This window comes from Trichosurus vulpecula, chromosome 1 (genome assembly GCF_011100635.1).
Source record: "Trichosurus vulpecula isolate mTriVul1 chromosome 1, mTriVul1.pri, whole genome shotgun sequence".
NCBI classification, from domain to species: domain Eukaryota; kingdom Metazoa; phylum Chordata; class Mammalia; order Diprotodontia; family Phalangeridae; genus Trichosurus; species Trichosurus vulpecula.
Window position 1 is genome coordinate 113,382,337 of NC_050573.1, and position 18,951 is coordinate 113,401,287.

The 18,951-nt window shown below is 38.5% G+C and overlaps 1 protein-coding gene across 2 annotated transcripts in view; it reads right to left on the reverse strand.

Annotated features, from left to right (window-relative positions):
* Positions 1–362: 362 nt before the first annotated feature.
* Positions 363–18,951, reverse strand: part of NSMCE2 (NSE2 (MMS21) homolog, SMC5-SMC6 complex SUMO ligase) — a 292,458-nt gene continuing 273,869 nt past the window's right edge. Inside the window, exons 5-7 of one of the 2 annotated variants that reach the window (XM_036734156.1) lie at positions 18,073–18,173; positions 17,576–17,682; positions 363–3,203 (exon numbers count right to left, since the gene is read on the reverse strand). In XM_036734156.1, coding sequence (XP_036590051.1) covers positions 3,077–3,203; positions 17,576–17,682; positions 18,073–18,173 — 335 coding nt within the window. In that variant the 3' untranslated portion in view covers positions 363–3,076. The remainder of the gene's footprint in view (positions 3,204–17,575; positions 17,683–18,072; positions 18,174–18,951) is intronic. The other variant, XM_036734165.1, reaches the window with a different exon arrangement.

The window sequence follows — 18,951 nt, forward strand, 5'->3', positions numbered from 1 at the left end:
ACTTAACGTGTCTAGGCCTCAGGTTCTTCGTCTATAAAAAGAGAGGCTTGGACTACAAGGCCTCTAAGGCCCCTTCTAGCTCTCAATCTTAGGAAGAATATAATAACATAGAGTTGACTCGTGAAGATTACCTTAGAGACCATGGCAAAGTCCAGATTTGAACTGAGTTGTCTCACAACATTTTATTTTCTTTTGGGTGGTGGGGAGACAGGAGAGGATGATCAGATAACATTTTGGCATCTTACAGTATTGCAAAGTTCTTGTTAAAAGCATCATTGTACTGTATTTGTATGTGCCAGTCAAGAGGGTATTGTCTTATATTCAGAATGATGGATAAAAACATTTACAACACCAACTGCCAATAATGGATTGTCAACAACTATTTATTAAACACTTTCGTAGGCCCTGGACTAAGCAACAGGGATACAAAGAAAAGCAAAAAATCTCGCTTCTTTCTCTCAAGGAGCTCACAGTCTAATGGGGGAGACAACATCCAAGCAACTACGTACAAACAAGATATAAATAGGATAAATCAGAATAGTCAACTGAGGGAAGGCATTAGCATTAAGGGGGATTAGGAAAGGCTTTTTGCAGAAGGTGGAATTTTAGCTGGAACTGGAGAGAAACCAAGGAAACCAGAAAGTGAAGAGGAAGAGAATTCCAGGCATGGGGGAGAGCCCATGAAAATGTCCAGAGCTGGGAGATAGAGTGTCTTATGTGAGGAACAGCAAGAAGGCTAGAGTTACCGGATCTCAGAGTATACAGAATGGAGCAATATGTTAAGAAGACTGGAAAGGGAGGAAGGAGCCTGGTTATGGGGGACTCTAAGAGCCAGAGGATGTGATCCTGGAGGGGAACCACTGGAGCTGATTGAGCAGGGAGGAGGCTGACATAGTCAGACCTGTGTGCTAGGAAGAACAATTTGCCACTACTAGGTCTGTATACTAACGAGATTAAAAAAAAGGGAAAAGGACCTATTTGTACAAAAATATTTATAGCAGTTATAGTGGTGGCAAAGAATTAGAAATTGAGGGGATGTCCATCAGCTGGGGAATGGCTGAGCAAGTTGTAGTTTATGATTGTGATGGAATACTATTGTACTGTAAGAAATGATGAGCAGGATGCTCTCAGAAAAACCTGGAAAGACTAATGTGAACTGATGCAAAGTGAAATGAGCAGAATCAGGAGAACACAATATTGCATGATGATCAGCTGTGAATGACTTAGCTATTCTCAGCAATACAATATTCCAAAAGACTTATAATGAAAAATGTTAGCCACCTCTAGAGAAAGAACTGAAAGAGTTGGAATGCAGATCCAAGTATACTTTTTTTTACTTTATTTTTCTTGTGTTTTTGTGTGTGTGTCTTTTCTTTCACAACAGGATTAATATGGAAATATGTTTTGCATGATGGCACATGTATAACCTATATCAAATTGCTTGTCTTCTCAATGAGGGGGAGAGTAGGGTAGGAGGGAGAATTTAGAAATAAAAATATTTAAAAATGAATGTTAAAAATTGTTTTTACATGTAATTGGGGAAAAATAATTTTTTTTAAAAAAGAGAAAAAAAAAAGGAAAGAACAATTTGAAACCTGAGTGAAGGATGGCTTGGAGTGGGGAGAGACTTGTGGCAAGCAGACCAACCAGCTATTGTAACTGTCCAGGTGTGAGGTAACGAGGCCTGTGTTGTGGAAGTGGAAGTGTCAGTGTGGGAATTGATAGGACTTGATCCAATATTGAATAAGGTGAAGTAAGAGAGTGAGGAGTTGAAGCTGTAAGCCTGAGAGACTGGGAGGGTGATAGTGCCATCCTCCAGATGGGTGGAAGAGGGGAGGATTTTGGGGGAAAAATAGTGAGTCGAGTGTCATTCTGAGTTGAAGATAACTACAGGATATCCAGTTTGAGATGTCCGATAGCTGGAGATTTGAAAATGGATATTAGGAGAGAGATTCAGGTGGGATAAATAGATCCAAGAATCATCTGTATACAGGTGATAATTGAATCTATTTGAACTGAGGAGATCACCAAAGGACATATTAAAGACAAGGAGAAGAAGTGGGTTCACAGAGGTCGAGAAGGATAAGGACTGAGAAAAGGCCATTAAACACGGGCATTGTAGGCAGCAGGGAAGCAGCTAGTGGACAGGGATCAACTGAAGATTAGTGATAGAGGGGGAAATCTGCTGCAGAAGATGAGATGGAAAAGGAACACCTGGGCATGAAAAAGTATTAGCCTTGTCAAAGAGAAGAGCCACCTTTTTGAGTGAGACAGGTGAAACAGGAAATTGTGGCAGAAGGCATGTGAGTGATGTGAGACAAGGAGGAGGAGGAGGAGATAAGAGGGAGATTGGTAAATGGCCTCAGTTTTTTCAGTGAAATACAAGGCAAAGTTTTGAGCTAGAGAGTGAAGGGAAGGGATGCAGGGGAGGTTTGGGGCAGGATAAAAAGGTTTGAAGGCTGCCACGGCAAATGGAGTAAAAATAGATGTGAGAGGTATAAAAGGATTGCCTAGCAGCAGTGAGGACCCGGTTAAGAGTACAGAACATAAATCTGTAATGGACCTAGTTGGCACATTTTCATAGTTTTCTCCAGCTTTGTTCAGTATCAAGTAGAGTAGGAGTAAAGGCAGAGAGAATGGTGGGAGAGCAAAAGGTCAAGATGTAGAGGGGAGGAGAGAACAGTTATTGCAGGGGTGATGTGAAAGAACTGAGGGGATGAGGGATTAAAGGTCACAATACAGCCTAAATATTAAATACTCTGAAATACAAAAAGCCACTTACATGAATGTCTACATGTTTTGAAAAATTCACCAAATGAGAAAACTATAGAGAAAAAAGTTACAGATAATCATTTTATTTAACAACACAAAGTTTTAAAAAGGAAAAATTTAAATGAATGTTTTTACTTGGCAGTTAAAAATACTTTGGATTATGTTTGAAATCATTAATTTTACCTGCAAATGAAATAGAATAAGCAACCTGTTCTAGTCAGCTTACGATAAGGGAGTGATCTCAGGGGACACTGACAGACTTTCCTTTCTACGAGAGCATGTGAGCTGGAGACATCTGCATCGTCTAGTGGCTCTGTTTTCCCTGACTGGCAGCCATTCTTCTGTGGTTTTCGATGGCTTTTCTGAGCACCACATCTTGCACAAGATCTGTCAACTTTACATCTGTATGACTACAGCCAACTGTGGGGCAGCTGTCAGAGAGGAAAAAAAAAACAACAAATCTGATTATAATCCAGAGATTCTATACTCCATATTAACTTATTATAATAGCAATGCCACATATGCAACGACGGCAAACAGACCTGCAAATAGTATTTCTATTGTAAACTTATTTAATATTTAAATTTTAAAATGGGAGCTTATTGCCAAAAGGAGTTTTAAGTCTTTAAAAACAGGAAAGACACCCATCTGCCTGTTACTGTTTAGATGGTAGTTTTAAAAGCATCTAAAAGCAGAGGGCTGTTCTTTCTATCTTCATCTGGCACTGTGTTTTGTACCAGACTAATATGCTTATTATATTATAATGTATGTTAAAACTTATCTCTACTAGTCTGTAAACACCATGAGGGCAGAAACTGTCTTATCTCAACTCTGCATTTCTCCCATACAACAGCACAGTTCTCCCCCACAGCGTACTTAGCTGTGTTTTATCCCTAGATCAACATATTTTTGGTCATTCATAATAATCCACTTCTCATTTTTAAAAATTTTGGAGAAAGAAGATCCAAAAGCTAAAAGTCTCTCTTTGGGTATTCAAATCAAGAAAACTTTATTAAAACACATGTTTCATGAATTGCATTGTGCTAGGTGAGATAAAAAGCTGAAGCAAGACTCAAAGGAGGATAAAACATATACATAAATAATTATAATAGGAGCTCTAAGTACATAAAAGATGTCCAGCCAGAGAAGTCTGGCGGAATGACAGAATGGCTTTGCTGGTACAACAAACCCAAAGTTCCCACTGGTTAATACTTTGATAAAATGGGTTACTAATAGGAATGAATCTCTTGGATTAGGACTCTAAGAAACCCAAAGAAAATCCCTGTCACAATGCACACTAGAATGATATATTTCGTAAGTTAACCTAGAGAACAGCTAGCTCTTGGGGATGGAAAGAGACAGCGTGAAGTAATGGAAGGAACTTGGGACTTGGGAGTCAGAAACACCTCTGTTCTGGTTCCAGTTCTGCAATTTAGTATGCGCTTGACCTTGGACCTTGGATTGGTCATATGTAAAATGAAGATAATAATACTTTCACTAACTACTTCACAGGACTGACGTGAGAAAAGTTTTCTGTAAGTAGAAATGTGATAGTTAAATGTGAGCTTATTCTTCTTCCTCCTACATACACCATGGTGTACGAAACTCAAGGATCCAGACAATGAGTAATACTTTGGATAGGGAAGTGGACTGTGAGGTGGTGAAGACCTCCCGATGACATAACATGGTTTCAATTAGTGAAACGACAGACGTGCCGAGAACAACTGATGGATTCAAGCACACAGAAAATTAGTTTCAGTTTGGCTAAGTGTGAAGAGGTGTACTTATTAGGCAAAAAAGTCACACTACATAAGATGAAACTCTCAGAACTTGGGGGAAAAAGACTGATTTGGTTATACAAATTCAACTCAGTTATCTTCTCAGGAAACTGAAAAACAAAACACAATAAAGCAAGGAAGAAACAACTTCCTCAAGGTGCTTTTAACCAAATGAAATTACAAAAAAATCTTAATGACACCATCACACCATGGGCAAGGGCACTCCCACTGCCAGAGTAATAGTACAGAGAACATTTTATAGGCATTAGTCCATTAATCCTTACAACACCCTGGTGAGCCAGTCAGGTGTGTCAGTTCCCTTCCTTAAGCCATCATGTCATCATAGTTCAGGACTCAGAGGCTTTGGAAGAGAGGCTCAGTTTTTGAACTTATGTCACTGAAGAGGCCAGAACATTCCATTTGGGCAAAGAGCTGTCTAGTGGGTTTGTGAGGCTTAAGGAGTGCCCAGGTCAGAGCCAAGCTGGGCACCAAGATCTGGCTATATAGTGTGATGCCTTTAGGATTTAAATGTATTACCCACAAAGCAACAAAAAGAAAGAGATGGAAATATACAGTCAACTAGTGGGATTAGATGCCTCATGACAGGCATAGTGAGTTACCCTATTATGCATACTTTCATTCTCAAATAAAGATCAATTCATGGTTAATGAAGTAACAAAAAAAGGTCTTTTTTCTCTATTGTTATTAACCTGTCTAATACGCATATGAAGGGACAAATGTTTCTGAAATAGTTTGTTCCCTTTGCAAAAAAAAAGTGAGGCAGAGGTTGGGAGATGAAAAATAATATTTTCAAAACCTCCCTTGGAAGAAGTTTATGAATAATTCTCATTTCAAAAATAAGGAAACTGAGTCTCAGAGAGGTTAAGTGAGTTGCCTGTGTTTAAGGATTAGTAAAATGGCAGAGCAGACTCTCAAACTCAGGTTATCTTACTCAAAATCCACTCCTCTTTTCAGTGTATCATTTTTCCCCCATCTCCTCTTCTACTCAGCAGAGGGCTTCAAATACTACTTTACCAATAAAAACTGAGGTTATCTCTAGTGAGCTTGCTCTTCTCTGCAACGGTAAACTTTAAATCCTCTCTCTATCATTCCCCTTTCTCCTTGCCAAGGGCCGCTCTCTGCTTGTACTCTTAGGTCTACACTCTCCTGCTTCTTCTTGGAGCTGGTTCCTCCCATAATTTGCTTCTTGCCCACCCCCTCTCCCTCAGATCCAATCTCTCTTTAAACACTAGCTCCTGTCCTGCTGCCTACAAATATGTTTCAATCTCCTATATCCTTAAAAATCTCTTCGCTTGACCATGACATTCCCTTCTATATCTCTCCTCCCTTTCTTAGCTTAACTCCTAGGAAATATTATCTATACTTGCTGTTTCCCTTTCCTCACCTCCCACTCATTTTCAGCTTAGTATAATCTGACTTTTACTACCGTCACTTAACTGAGACTGCTCTCAACAACGTCACCAACAATTTCTCGACTGGACTTTTCTCAGTCTTCATCCTTCTTGGCATCTCCGAAGCTTCTGACGTTGTTGACCATTCTCTCTTTCTGGATACCCTCTTCTCCCCAGGTTTCCATGATCCTGCTTCTTTCTGGTTCTCTTCTTACCTGTCTGACTATTCCTCAGTGCTGAATTAATGTTTCACTTCCTGGGCAGGACCTTGTCCTGGGCCCTCTTCTCTTGTCTGCTCTCTCTGTGTATTCTCATTAGCTCCAGAAGTTTAATATCTCTCTGCATATGGCTTCCAAATGTACATACCAATCTCTCTTCTCTTGTCTAAACTCCAGAGCTCTATGTCCAATTGCCTGCTGCACATCTCCACATGAATGTCCCATAGGCACCTCAAAGTCATCATGCCTAAAATGCAACTGAAATTCCCTCCATCTTCTCTTCCTAATTCTTGTTAAGGATACCACCATCCTAATAAAACAAGTCTGTAACCCCAGGGTCATGCTTGCCTCTTCCTTCTCTTTTATATTCCCATATCCAGTCATGTTCCAAGTTGTGACCATCCTATGTCTACACCATCACTTGCATTTTTGGCCACTTCTTTAGTCGGCCACCATCCTACTAGCTCTGGCACTCATCATTTTTTGCCTGAACAACTGTAACAACTTCCTAACTAATCTGCTTGCTTTCAGTATCTTCCATCATTATAACTCAACAGCTAAAATGATATTCCTAAGGCACAGTTCTGATCATGTCATTCTCTTAAGAAGCTTCAGTAGCATCCTTCAATAGCATCTTTAGAATAAAATTTAAAGTACTTCACAAGCCTGCTCCATCTTATCTTTTCCAGAGTTACTTCTCATTCCTCCCTTCCTTTTCTCTGCAATCCTTCTAATTGGTCTATTCCTTATTCCCTACACATGACATTCTACCCCTGGCCTCCAGCCTTTGCCTAAGTTGTTCCGCAAGACTGGAAGGTGCTTCCTCCTCACATCTGTCTCCTGGAATTCTTGTCTCCAGTTGATACCGACTACATGCAGCCTTTCCTCATCTCCCCAGTAGTTACCACTTTATCCCCAAATTTACTTTGCATATGTTTTGTATATATTTGTGAACATATTGTTCCCTACTCTCCTTCTCCTCTCCCTGCCTACCTCTCCCATGTGAGAATTTAAACTACTTGATGGTATGGACTGTTCGGTTGTTTGGGTTTTTTTTGTCTTTGGTTGGAGACCATGTTTAACATGAACTTTGCAAAGCAGGATGATATTTATACCACAAGGCTCTGCACACATCAGGCACTGAATATTTGTGGAACCAAACTGAAAACTCCCTTAGAACAGAATTAGGGCTTAAATCTCAAATATCTTGTTCTTCTCCAAAGACACTGCAGAGTCTCAGAAGTTGAACCTATATGACTCAGTGACCCAAAACACAATGTACCTGTCACTCTAATTCATCAAGGCTGAATCAGAACACACTAGGAAAAAGAAATGCAAGACATCTCAAATTGGAGGCTGGTCAATTCAAACATGGAGAACACAATTTCTCATCATGATCGTACATTTGGCAATGTACTTATCAGGTTAAAACTGACACCACATCAATGACTTCTTTAATAAAAAATCCTAGAGATTTTGGACTTTTCACTGAAATTTAGTGTGGTTATCAACTCCATCACAAAACACTCTTTCCTCCTCAATATCAAATGGAAACATGACTATCTTTGCATATAATATTGACAAATATTAATATGTAACATTAATAAACATCAATGTGCACTAATAAATATTAATATGTAATATTAATAAATAATATTAATACAGTGCATAAATCTTTGTATACATTAATAAATTACATAAAATTAATAAGTTTAAATTTTATAGTGCTACTTGGTTACAAAGTACTTTTGCATAGGTTTTCTCTCATTTGAGCTCTATAAAGTCCACTTAGGATATCTTGCTCATACCTCAGATGCAATTTCCTCTCAAATCCATCAGTTGCCAAGTCTGGCTGTTTCTACCTTGAATACCTTTTTCATTTGACCCCATTTCCCTATGAAGAGCTGTCACCTTATTTCAAATCCTTATTACTTCTCAACCAGACTATTCATTTGTAAGATAATTTTTCTATAATTAAGTTAATAAATATCAGCAAATATGAACATTTCAATAATCAAATGATAATTAAAAGGTGGATTATGCATTAAACTGTGAATTTATATTACGTAAAGTTTGCCTGTTCTTTGTTTTTTACTGTGGGTACCTTTCAAAAAAGATAAACTAAATTTAACATGATAGTTCCAACATAGTCCTGCTTGTCTGTGTTCCTTTCAGAATGTCTTTTTGCTCTCTTTATCTCTTTAATGATTTAATAACTTTCCTTCCTTTTCTGGAGTAGTTATTACTATCCCTACCTTCTTCCACTGGACACCCCCCCCTCCAAGAACTGCTCTTCTGGAGTCATAAGTCATATTATTGTTCTTAATTTTTTCATAGTTCTTTTTCTTTATAACGTTGACATCATTGTATACATTCATCTCTGGATCTTCTCAGTTTACTCTGCATCAGTTCACTAGTCCTTCAAGTGTTCCATGAATCTGTCCCTCTCATCATTTATTATATCATACTACTATATAATGCATTATATATATTATATACTATATAATACCACAATTTGTTCAGCAATTCCCCAAAGGATAGGCACCTCTTTAGTTGGAGTTCTTTGCCATGACAAAAAGAGCTGCTACGTATTGTACATATGGGTCCTTTTCCTCTTCCTTTGATCTCCTTGGGATACAGGATTTTGTTTGTGCAGAAATTTTAGCATTTATATAATCAAAATGGTTCATTTTATCTCTTGGGATCCTGTCTATCTCTTGTCCAATGAAGAACTTTTCCCATATCTATAGTTGTAAAAAAATCTCTTTTACAATTTATGATATGACCTTTAATATCCATAGTAACTACTTTAAGATTACTGTGATATATAGAGTAAGATGCTGGTAGAAACCTAATAATTTCAGCTTTCTTAGGATTTTTTTAAGTCAGTCCTAATCCTAGTATCTGGAGTCCTTGGATTTACCAAACACTATATGTTACTATGTCTGTTTGCTTATGCAACTTATATCTGATTTATTCCAATGATCAATTTTTCTATTTTTTTCCTACTTTCCTATTTTTTTAACCAGTACCAAAGAGTTTATGAAGCATCTATACATGGCTAAATGCTGGGCTTGGAGTAAGAAAGACCTGAGTTCAAATCCTGCCTCGGATACTTACTAGCTATGTGACCCTGGTCAAGTCACTTAACCTCTGTTTGCCTTAATCCACTAGAGGATGAAATGGCAAACCACTCCAGTATCTTTGTCAATAAAACCCTATGGACAGTACTGGGGTGCCGTGGTCCATGAAGAGTAGGACATGATTGAACAGTAACAGCCTAAGAGTTTTGGTGATTATTGCTTTGTACTATCTTTTGGCAATGCAAGGACCCCTCCTTTATAACTGCCTTGTCGTGGCAGAAGGGCTTTGTGTAGCTTAATGAAACTATGAACTATACCATGCATATATACAAGTCATAATGGAAAGGTCTGACAAAAGGCGGTCCACTGAAGAAGGACATGGCAAACTACCCAGTGTCTCTGGTTCAGAGTGGGAGTCTGTTAGGATATCTTTTCCTATTTTTTAAATGAACAGTTTAGGTGATACTAGGATTAATTTTTCTTTCTTTAAATAGTTGATAGAATCAACTTGAAGATCCACCTGGTCTTGTGTTTGTTTTAGTTCCTTTACGGGATGCTCACTTTCTTCATCTGCTTGGAATGTTTAAAGTCTCTACTTCTTATGTTAATCTAAGGTTTTCCTAGTTTTGTAAGTATTCATCTATTTAAGTAATCAGTTTTATTGGCATATAAATTTAAGTAATCAGTTTTATTGACAAAATAATTTCTAATAATTTACTTTATTTCTACTTCATTTGTTGTGAACCCTCTTCTAGCATTTTCACATTGGCAGTTAGATCTGCCTATATCTGAAATCAGATTAGCTAAAGGTTTACCATTTTATTAGTTTTTAAAAAGCTCCTAGTGTTATTTATTAAATTGTTTTTGGTTTCAATTTTACTTCATTGATTTTCATAATTTCTATTCTTGTGTTTGGTTGGAGATTTTTAATTTGTTGCCCTTCATAACATAATCCCTTTCTACATTTCCAGTCTTCTTCTACCTTGCTCCTTGACATACTGTACTCTTCAATCCTGTGACAACCACAAACAAGTCACTCTATCTCTCAAGTTATAGACAGCCATATGAAAAAATGCTCCAGACCACTAATAAATAGAGAAATGCAAATTAAAACAACTCTGAGATTCCACCGCACATCCATCAGACTAACAAAGTTGACAAAAAGGGAAAATGATTGTTGCTGAAGGAGCTGCAGGAAAGCAGGCAATTAATGCACTGTTGCTAGATCTGTGAATGAATACAGTCATTCTGGAAAGCAATCTGGAACTATGCTCAAATTACTAAATTGTACATTTCTGGTGATACCACTACTAGGCTTATGAAGAGGAGAAAGAAAGATCAGGATGACCTATATATGCAGAAATATTTTGTAATGCCAAGAGGCAGAAACTAAGGAGGTTGCCTATCAGTCAGGAATAGAGAGACTTAGGGTATAGAATGAGACGTAATTTTAGTTTTGGAGGAGGGGGACATGGGCAATGTAGGAATTTCTTTTGACTCTGCACATCTGTTAAAAGAGTTTTGTTTTACGTTTTTCTCCCCAGTGGGGGATGGAAGGAGATGGGAGGGAAAGAAAATAAATTTTTGTAAATTGAAAAAAAAAATTCAAAAAGAAAAGTAGTGGTTAGAAAAATAGAAGGAAAATTAGGAGAGAGTGATGTCTTCAACGGAAGAAAAACAATCTAGCAGGAGACTGTGGTCAACAGAACTAAAAAATTAAGGGGAGAACTATAAAGACTGAAAATACACCCCTCTTTTTGATGATTAGGAGATCACTGACTAACAGGTTCTGGGAGAAGCCCTCTGCCCTCCACCTCCAATCAGAGAGTACTAATGAAGCAAGAGTTCCAGGGCTGAAGTAAACTTTTAGGATAGGGCAAAATGATCCCTGGAGCATGATGTCCAGAGAAGTGTAGCCAGGTGAGGATTGAAGAGATGCCTGGCCTGTTCAAATGTCATTTACTCCCCCACCCCTTCCTCCTTGTTTGCATAGACTTCTACTTGATTACATGAGATAATTTTACCTTTCTTGCTTCCCATTCCCAAAGTGCATTATTCCTCTCCTCCCTTTCCATTTTTCTTTTAAGATCATCAAGACATAATAGAACCACTCTCAGGCCTTCTAATTAGACTCCTTTTATGAACCCCCTTCAGAGGTGACACATATATCATCATCTCTAATATTAGAATATAAGCAGTTTGTCATTGTTTAATCCACTACAATTGCTTGTTCAGTTTGCTTTTTTAGGTTTCCCTTGACTATTGTGTTTGCATTTCCAAGTTTCTATGCAGCCCTGATCTTTCTATCAGGAAGACCTGAAAATTCTTTATTTCATTAAAGGTTTATTTTTCCCCTGTAGGATTATTCTGACTTTTGTTGGGAAAGCTGTTCTCGGTTTTAAGCCAATATTCTTTTTCTTCTAGAATACCATGTTCCAGGTTCTCTTCTCCTTTATAATAGTGGCTGCTAAATGGTGTGTGAGCTTGATTGTGGTTCCTCAGTATTTGAATTCTTTCTGCATGCTTACAATGTTTATCCTTTAACCTGGATGCCCTGGGTTTTGGCTATAATGCTCCTGGGAGTTTTCATTTTGGGGTTTCTTTTATGAAGTGAACAGTGGATTTTTTCTATTTCCATTTTGCTCTGTGGTTCTAAGAGATCCGGGAGAGGTTTTTTTTTTTTTTAAGGATTTCTTGAAATATGATTCTAAGCTCTTTTCTTTTTTGTCATGGCATTCAGATAGTCTGATTCTTAATTTTTCTCTCTTTAGTCTGTTTTCTGGTTCAGTATTTTTTTCCTGTAAGACACCTCACATTTTCTGCTATTTTTTTCAGTTTTGACTTTTTTTTTAATATTTTCTTTTGTTTCACAGAGTCGTTAGCTTTTATTTGGTCCCTTCCGGTTTTTAGGGAGTCTGTTCCTGTGGGAAAGTTTTGTACCTCATGTTGTAACTATTGTGCAGTCATTCAGTTACATCCAACTCTTTGTGACATGTGGCGTTTTCCTGGCAAAGGTACTGGAGTGTTTTGCTATTTCCTTCTCCAGTGGATTAAGGCAAACAGAGGTTAAGTGACTTGCCCAAGGTCACACAGACAGTGTCTGAGGTAGGTCTTCCTGACTACAGGCCCAGTGCTCTCTAACCACTGAATCACCTAGCTGCCTCCATGTACCTTATGTGCCAAGCTATTAATTCCCTTTCCAATTTTTTCTTCCATAGCTTTCATTCCTTTTCCATTTCCCCCCATATAGTATCTTTATTCATTTATAAAAACCATTTTTTACACTTGATTCAACTCTTCCAAGAATTCTAGTTGAATTTGTACAAAAGTTGTGTCTTTCTTTGAGGCTGTAAATGTCTATGTTCTACAGTCATTCTCTTCTTTTGAATTTGGGGCTTGAACCTCCTTGTCATTATAACATGGGGTATAGGGTGTGTTCAGGGAAGACTAGTACCTCTGGTGTGAGGGCTGCCGAGTCCTTTTCAGGGCTGCTTTCTACCTTCAGTGCCTACTTGATTCACCAAGCTCTCACCTGTGGCTCCAAGAGGCCAGAGCATGCACAGTGGCCACACCTGGTAAACTCTTTTGGCACATGCGCTAAACCAGGCTGAGGGTAACCAAGGGTCTTAAACCCTTCAATGAGTTAGGGAAGTGTCTACCCCAAGCATGTGGAGACTTCCCCTGGGCTGAATGGGCAGATGAAAACAATTTGTTCCAATGGCATGAAGGTGGCTAAAGCAGGCACTGTGGAGTGCTTAGAGCTTGGTTAGACATTGAAGATACCACAGTCATTTACTGCATCCCAATTCATCACCAGTCATTTTGATTTTGTCTTACTACAGGACTCCCGTGACTGGAAAAGGAGTGAGGCTGATCACTTTGCACAACTCTGCCTCACTTAAATTCAATTTATGCACAAATCAAAAGACATCACCCATGCCATTTTATGACTTTTACCTACTTCAAAGTCCTGTGCTGACAGGCTAGTGACAAAGCAGCAGGTGCAGATACATTGGGAGCTGTAGTCACAAGCCTACACACAGGTGATGTAGGCCATAGAGTTGTCTCCTCACCGGACTGAAACAGCAATGGGATTTGGCAGTCTCCTGGGTGTCTGAACAGCCTTTTTTAAGGACTGCACTGCTCACCTATTGGTGTGAGAAAGTGGCTAGAAAAGATGCCCTAAAAATTGCTTGTTTCACCCAACCCTGACCTCCTTATTGTAGCAATTGCCTTAGAGGGTGTAGCTAGGTGGTGTACTGAATAGAGCACTGGCCTGGGAGTCAGGAGGATGTGAGTTCAAATCTGGTCTCAGACACTTGACACCTACTAGCTCACACAGATCTTGGGCAAGTCACTTAACCCCAATTTGCCTGGCCCTCCCCCCTCCAAGAAAAAAAAAAGAAACAGAGCCTAAATTGTCTTAGGAAGATTATGGAGATCACCTGGCAAGATAAAGTAAAAGACACTGAGGTCCTTTCTCGAGCTAAACTACAAAGCATTCAAACTCTACTGCAGGGTGTGCAACTCTGATGGGCTGGCCACACTGTTTGAATGCTGAACTATGTTTGAAGAACTCACACAAGGCAAGCACTCATGGAGGTCAGAAGAAGCGATACAAGGACACTCTCAAGGTCTCTCTGAAAAACTTTGGAATCAATTGCATGACATAGGAGACACTGGTAAAGAACTACCCGGCATGCTGTGCTCCAGCATAGTTGTGCCCACACAAAAGAGACATTGTGCTCTGTAAGTGAAGCGAATTGCAGTAGCTCAAAAGAAACAAGAGATGCATAAATTTAGAGACATCTCCACTCCACGTGTTTATGTAGAATATTTGTGCCCAACCTGTGGTGGAGCCTTCCAAGTTCCTGTTTGTCTGATCAGTCACAGTCATATATACTGTACCTTGACTATCACATAGTGATATCATTTTGGTCCTCTCTGAGAACGAAGGATAACAACCACCATTATAACATATTTATGGTAGGATTCTTCTTTTGTTTGTTAATTCTTCCAGTGTATTTCCTGACTTTGGTCTGAGCTCTGCATGTTCTTAACCTGGGTTTGGGTTTGAATGGTAGGCCTTTGGGCTTGACCTATTTGGAGTTTCAGTAGAATGCTGTTGGACTCAGCTACTATGGAAAGCTCTGCTGCTTCTGACAGAACTGGGGGTTCTTATTTGGCCTGATACTCCTGCCCTAGTTTTTCCTCTGCAGGTTTCAAATTGGGCTGGAAGTTGGAACTGAGACACTGCTCTGCTACTTGGGCCTATTCCATAAAGCTGCCAATTGTTTCTGAGCTTGCTCCTTTCTCAGTACTCAGCCTAGGGGCCCACACCTGCTATACCTCAAGTACTACCCTTTTAGGTACAAATCCCTACTGAGGATGGATCAATGACCTCAAACTGGCTAGTGAGTAACAGAGTTGCCACTTGGCACCTGTTCTTGAACCCTACACAAGTTTAAGGTCCCTTTATGCTGACTCTGGAACCTCTTCCAGCCCAGGTGCACAATCTCTCCCTGTGCTGTAATGCTACACAGTGGGTTCCTAGACAGACCCCATCCTCAGTGTTCACAGACTTCTATCTCCATATGCTGACCCTGCCTGAAAAAATGACTCACTGTGATTTTATCTTGAGTTTCTTAGGAGCAGGGTTCAGTGTGGTGTGTTTTCTAGATCTGCCTGGAAGACTTGGTAGGGAGGGGTCGATATACTTCTTGCTACTCCACTACCTTGGATCTTCTGAGACACACATTTTCATACTGGCCAATTTAGGATTTCATTTTGCTTGACTATGCTTATTTATTAGGAGGGATTTGTTTTTATTTCTTTTGTTTTTCCAGAAGATGAGGAAGAGGTGGGAGAAAAAATACTCAATAAGTAAAAAAAAAATTCATTAAGAAAAAGACAAGCCAAATCAGTATTACACATAAAAATAATTTGTTACTCTGATGTTTTTTCTCAGAGCTTTGCCAGTTATAATACATTTCTTAAGTTTTTTGACAGTTCATTTTAAATAGTCTCATTAATCTACAAAATGATGAAAACACTTTAAGCATGATCATTTGCACTTTAGAATTTGTTACAATGTTCCCTCCTACTCCCCTCAGTGCATGTGAGGGAGAGAAAATAAATACTTGTTAATTGAAAAAAATAAAATAAAATTTAACTCAAAATAATTTTAAAAGATACATAAAAAGAGATGACCCCTGTAATAATGTCAGACAATGGAATAAAAGATTCAGGAAGAAGAATTAATTTTATTAAGGAGCAAGGGATATCCCATCTTTTGTGATCAGAGAGAAAGAGGATAGGTAATGATATGACCAGTTTTGAGGAATGTAATTGACAATAACCATCCTCGAGGGAGGGACTTGGATTTATTAACAACATTCCTCCCAATTTCTGATAATCTAATTGAACTAAAATCTAGGTCATACTGAAAGACTCAAACTTTTAGTATGGAAGATCACTAAATAGCTAACAGACTTGGGGACATGATGCTTTTTAAAAGTTATCTGCTTTAGGAAGAACTTAAAATAACTGCATCAAAGCAAAAACAAAAGCATTTAAAAACACATTTATAAATAACCTTTGAAAGTAGTGGACAGGCAGGTTCACAGTAGAAATAGATCATTTAGGTGGATTAAAAGAACACAACATTATGTGTGTTGATATCCACTTCAACTTTGTACCACATTTGAAGCCCTTATTTCCTTTAGAACTCCAGTGGCTTCCTATTATCTTAGGATCAAATATAAACTCCTTTATCTATCATATCAAGCTTTTCACAACCTGTTTGCTTCCTACCTTTCTAGGCTCCCTATGCATATTATTTCCCTCCCACCACTCAGGCTCATTAGACATGATACTTCTATTTGTGTCTCTTGAGTAGCCATCTCCCACACTGGCAAAGCTTTTCCTCCTCACTTTGGCCTCTTGGAATTCCTGTTTTCCCCAAAGACTCAGCTTTTTCTGATCCTATCATGTTAGTGACCTGCTTCCCAAACTTAGTTGTATGTATTCTACAAGTGTACATGCCATCTCTCCCATTAGAATGTAGGCTGTTTGAGGGCAGAGATTGTTTCCCTTTTGTCTTTATATTCCCAGTGACTGGAGAGGCACTCTAAAAAAATCACTGCTGATTGACAAAAATAAATACTGAATGAGCATCAGAACATACTGTTTCAGTGCCCCTCCCCCCATTTCTAAATTCAATAAGAGACTGAGTATAGGCAGATTCTCCTTTTATTTACAGGCCCTAACAAAAGAATGCACTCAAGGGATGAAACCAGAATTGTACTGAAACTTGACCATGCCTCTCCTTTCCTGGGACAATTTAGTAACCATGAAAAAATCCAACTCAATCAACAGCATTTTAAAGTCTATAATGCACTTTCCTTTCAACCCTGTTAGGTAATCAGTACAAACATTAATATTCCCATTTTACAGATGAGGAAACTGAGTCCCAATGACATTGAGTAACTTGCCCAAAGCCATATACTGAATAAGTAGCAGAGTGGGGATCTAAATGCAGACCCTCTTACTCCACCTCCCAACGCCTTTTACACTGTACCATACTGACTAAGAAAGTAAAAAACCATTATCCCTTTTTATTTTTAAATGAAGATACACATAACGTAGGGAAATTTTTCAAAGGGAGACAGAGAGAGACTCTGACAGTTGATCCTCACAATTTTTCTCTTCTTTTAGGTATATCTGACATATAAATTTAAATTTTGCCTCTCTCATTTATTGTGTGACCTTGGGCAATCACTTAACCATCATATGTTTCCTTATTTGTAAAATCAGGGAACTCGACTAGAGAGGGCCTTTGAGATCCCTTATAGCTCTAGATCTATGATCCTAAAAGTCACAAAAATAATTCATTTTAGATTTCAAAAAGGTCTCAGAGAGCATCCAGTCCAATCCCCCTCATTTTAGAGATAAGAAGGCTGAGGTTCAGAAGGAGGAGATAACTCGCCCTGGCTGCACAAGCAGTTCATAGATGCGAGTGTGGCTCTTCTGACCTTCCACTCTTTCCACCACATAATGCTCCGCTTTCTGAAGAGCTTGCTCTTTTTCCACACCCTTCCTGAGCAATTTATAAAATTTCCCCTCACATATTATTTTTACAGAGAGTTAGCTTTCATGTTTATGCAACTACTGAGCTATGATTGAGAATGGACATTTAAGTATTCCTTCCTTGGACTCTGCCAAGTTCAAAATATTTGCCTGAACAAAATGCTTTTGATTTGCTATGGTAAAAGAAAGAGCTATAGCTTTTTTTTTCTTCCTTGTGAACTCACCAGGCCTTTTTATTTCTTTTGTGTTTCGATTCAACAATTCTTCTAATGGCTTCCTCTTCATAGGTGTGTCCACATACTTTATTTTTCACTGGTTTCTTCATTTCCAACTGTAATCAAGAAGATTAGGTTTACAGGAATGATGACTATCACCTTCCAGTCAGCTCACTAAATTACCATTGCCAGGAGTTGGGATTTCAAGCACTAGCCTTTTTATGTTTAATTTTCCATTCGTGTGAGGTAAGATAACAATTATTAAAGCAACCCACCAACATTGTACAATGCAGAACTGTTGGAAACATCAATTTAATTCTAGACTTCTTGACTGACTGGCAGTCAGAAAACGAGTAAGTACTTCATTTTGCCAGCAGTTCCTATGCTCCTATCTTTCTATTCAATTCCCTCCACCCTCTACTCTATGAAACCAAATCACTTTTTTGATTGGGTGGGTAAGTCAGTAAGCACCTTTTCTATCAAAAAATCTATTTAAGGCAAAGTACCTGAGTAATGGGGCAAATGAAGTTGGTCTGACTTTGGGTCACAATCATATCTTCATCTATTTGTTCTGAGTCATCATCAGTTGGGTCTATAGGGAGTCCACCTGTGGCATAAAAAAAAAAGAAAAAATACAACCAAGGAAAATATGCCTTTTAAACTAACATTTTATTGGCTGAAAAGACATTAAATTCTATACAGTATAGTTTAAACTAATTATATATTAAAATATCTCTGGAAATAATAGGGGTCATGGCTATACATAAATTCTAAGCAAAAAGAAATTTTTTAGCAAAAACACCACTTCACATGTATACGGTCATTTATAACTGTAAAGTACTGGCAGTCAGAAAACGAGTAAGTACTTCATTTTGAGTCCGTTAGCTCATTTAATCCTCACTCCAACTCCGTGAGGTGAGTAGAGCAAGAACTACTGTATTCATTTTATATCTGAGGAAACCAAAGCTCACTGAGGTGACAGGACCAAGGTCTCTAAGGCTGACACTTGGTAGAGCTGAAAACTGACATGAGGCATTCTAAAACCAAGGTCAGTGAGCTCTCCACTCCCTCACCTGGCCTATCTCTTTTAAATGACAGACAGAAGCAGTGCTGCTTTTTCTATTTAATATGTGGCACCAGAAGTAGCACCAGACCAAAAAGATGAAGAGGTATTTCTTCAGGGTTGATTGTAGAGAATATTTCACTCTGATGTGAAACTTTTGATTTTCCATCATGTTAAAAGCTGGGAAATCATGGGGTCATAGATCTATCAGTGAGTCAACTAGTATTTATTTATTAAGCACCTACCATGTGGCAGGCACTGTACTAAGCACTGGGAGATACAAAGAAGGCAAAAACACAGTCCCTGCCCTCAAGGAGCTCAT